General features: G+C 43.9%; 1 protein-coding gene across 2 annotated transcripts in view; it reads left to right on the top strand.

Moving 5' to 3' along the window:
• Window positions 1–10: 10 nt before the first annotated feature.
• Window positions 11–2,649, top strand: part of PGGT1B (protein geranylgeranyltransferase type I subunit beta) — a 65,154-nt gene continuing 62,515 nt past the window's right edge. Inside the window, exons 1-2 of one of the 2 annotated variants that reach the window (XM_050945915.1) lie at window positions 92–190; window positions 1,979–2,083. Coding sequence is in view for 1 of the 2 variants with exons in the window: in XM_050945914.1 (XP_050801871.1) it covers window positions 51–190 (140 nt within the window). In the remaining variant the exon portion in view is untranslated. Of the gene's footprint in view, window positions 191–1,978; window positions 2,084–2,649 lie in introns of both variants that reach the window. The other variant, XM_050945914.1, reaches the window with a different exon arrangement.

Raw genomic sequence — 2,649 nt, 5'->3', positions numbered from 1 at the left:
ACGCACATTGTGCGCGCCGGGTACCTGCCAGGGTGGGGAGGGCGGATAAGATGGCGGCGGCGGCGGAGGAGGAGGATCCGGGCACTGGGGACGAGGAGCGGCTGGATTTCCTGAAGGAGCGGCACGTGCGCTTCTTCCAGCGCTGCCTGCAGATCCTGCCCGAGAGATACTCGTCCCTGGAGACCAGCAGGTACCAGCCCCGCCGGGGGGAGGGGAGCGGAGCTGCTGCTGCTCCCGCATAGGCGCCGGGGTGGGGGCGCTGGGGCCGTCCCAGGGCCCGTCACATCGAGGCGCCTCCAGGGCGGATTCCTCTCGTGGCCGGCTCCCAGACTGTGGGTCCCGCCCGCCCGCTGGTCTCGGCCACTCCGATGTCCCAGCGCTGGGGTCTGGCCTGTGACGCGGTCTGTGGATCTGGCTTCCCCGCGTCCAGCTTTAGGGCAGGTCTCAGCGCAGCCGCTCGCCCCTGATCCCGCGTGGGTGCCAGACAGACGGTTCGTAGCTGCTGCTCAGGGACAGCTCGTGTTGGGGCTCGGGGTAATGTGCGTTGAACGGCTCGTCCTCTTCTACGGGTGGTTGCAGCAGCCTGTGATGGGAAAACGGTCCCTGTTGCACTTTCGCCAGCGCAGCTGCCCTGCTGGTAGTAACCGCGAGGGTGGTGGTGTAGGTGGGACATAAGTGTTCCTACCAAAATATTTTCTGATCATGCAGGTATGAATGTCACTGTGGTAAAATACCATTGCTCTTTCTAAACTAACATTCTTACGAGTAAAAAGAGTGAGGAGTACTTGTGGCACCTTAGAAACGAACAAATTGATTTGTGCATAAGCTTTTGTGGGCTAAAACCCACTTCATCAGATGCATGCAGTGGAAAATACAGTAGGAAGATATATCTGTTACGCTGACAGAATGTGAAAAATGGGTGTTGCCATACTCACTGTAACGAGTGATTAGTTACAGTGAGGTATTATCAGCAGGAGGGGGAAAAAACCTTTTGTAGTGATAGCCATGATAGCCCATTTCCAACAGTTGACAAGAAAGTGTGAGTAACAGTAGGGGAAAGATAAGCATGGGGAAATAGTTTTACTGTGTGTAATGACCTATCCACTCCCAGTCTTTATTCAAGCCTAATTTAACGGAGTCCAGTTTGCAAATTAATTCTAATTGAGCAGTTTCTTGCTGGAGTCTGTTTTATATATAGTCTGTGTATTTTCCACTGCTCCTTGTTCTTTTTGCTGATACAGACAAACACAGTGACCATTCTGAAACCATTCTTACAAGTGTTAGAGGCGCGATATGAGAGCACCTGCGAATACTAGTGTAGTCAGGACTGCGGTTTTTACCCTCCTAAGACGATCTGGGACAAAAAGAGCCAAGAGAAAGTTGGGGTAGGCAGCTGATCCTTCCAGTCCTCGTGGCTGGTCCTCACACTGGAAGGAGCTCCTGCCTGCAGTGTGTACTTAAGGTCAGCAGGCATGCAGGTTGGATTAAGTAAGTCACTTGTTTGAAAGCAGTGATTTAAATCAGAAAGTGGAAAACCTTGATTGTTGTAATCTTAGCTGTGTTTTCCGTGTGTACTTTGAATCTTTTCCTTGAGAAAATAAATTCTCATTGGTTGATATAGCCATTAAGACATGTAAATAATAAAATTGACAACTGAATATAGTTATTACACTAGTTTTGATAATTCCTTCTGCTGCCCAGGAGAATGCACTATACTTATACATCTGTTAAAGTAACTGTAAAACTCAATATACATCTATTCAGGTGCCAAATATGGAAATTAAATACTATGGTGAATGATGTGTTTATTTACTAATACCTAACTTTTTGATCATGCATTTGGATGGAAATTGGAATTCAATTTAAAATGCCCAAAACCAAGATTTTTAGTTTTTTTATTAGCTGAGTAAAATTATTAGTTTTTTTTCTACTTAATTAGTTTCTAATGTGAATTTAAACATACTCTGAACAATTATAGATTACTTTGATGAATGGACTCAAGCATTTGGCTAACCTGGTATCAAAAATTAAAGAAGATGCAAATTGTTCTGTATGGCTGAAAGTACCGATATTTGAGGGGAAGGTAATTACTATCATTCACTCCATTATAAAGAATGGAAGTTATTTAAACGTAGTAGGTGACAGACATACTATGCCATTTATAAAGCTTGGTGTCAGAAGTTAAAGTGTTTTCTCCCTGATTCTGAATATAAAAAAGCAGCATTAACTCATACAGATTGAGGAGCGCTTATTGTTTCAGCATATTAGTTTTATTTTGTTTAAATTATGTTGACAGATTATAGCAATTTTAGACTGTAACATAATTTATCATACATTTAAAACAGGTTTATTTAAAAAAACAACTTTTAAAGTTTACCCACTTTGGCAGCAAAGAATGTCCACTGAGTGCTGCTCCTAGGAAAAACCAAAAATAAACAAATGGGAGGGAAAAGACAGGAAAGTAAAATGCCTGTTGGAGCTTGAGAGCAGATAAGAGATTTTTTAAATCTGAGACGCATACAGTGATCTATGGGTACGTGACAAAAGGATGAAATATTCATGAAGTCCTACCTAGAGATGGAAAAGACCTAATAGGTCACACCTATCACTTGGGCCAATATAGGGTTGTTTATTCCTTACATTATATTT

This window comes from Gopherus flavomarginatus, chromosome 3 (assembly GCF_025201925.1).
Source record: "Gopherus flavomarginatus isolate rGopFla2 chromosome 3, rGopFla2.mat.asm, whole genome shotgun sequence".
In the NCBI taxonomy this organism is placed as follows: domain Eukaryota; kingdom Metazoa; phylum Chordata; order Testudines; family Testudinidae; genus Gopherus; species Gopherus flavomarginatus.
Note: the sequence above shows the minus strand (reverse complement) of the source record. Positions and strands in the feature narration are given on the sequence as shown.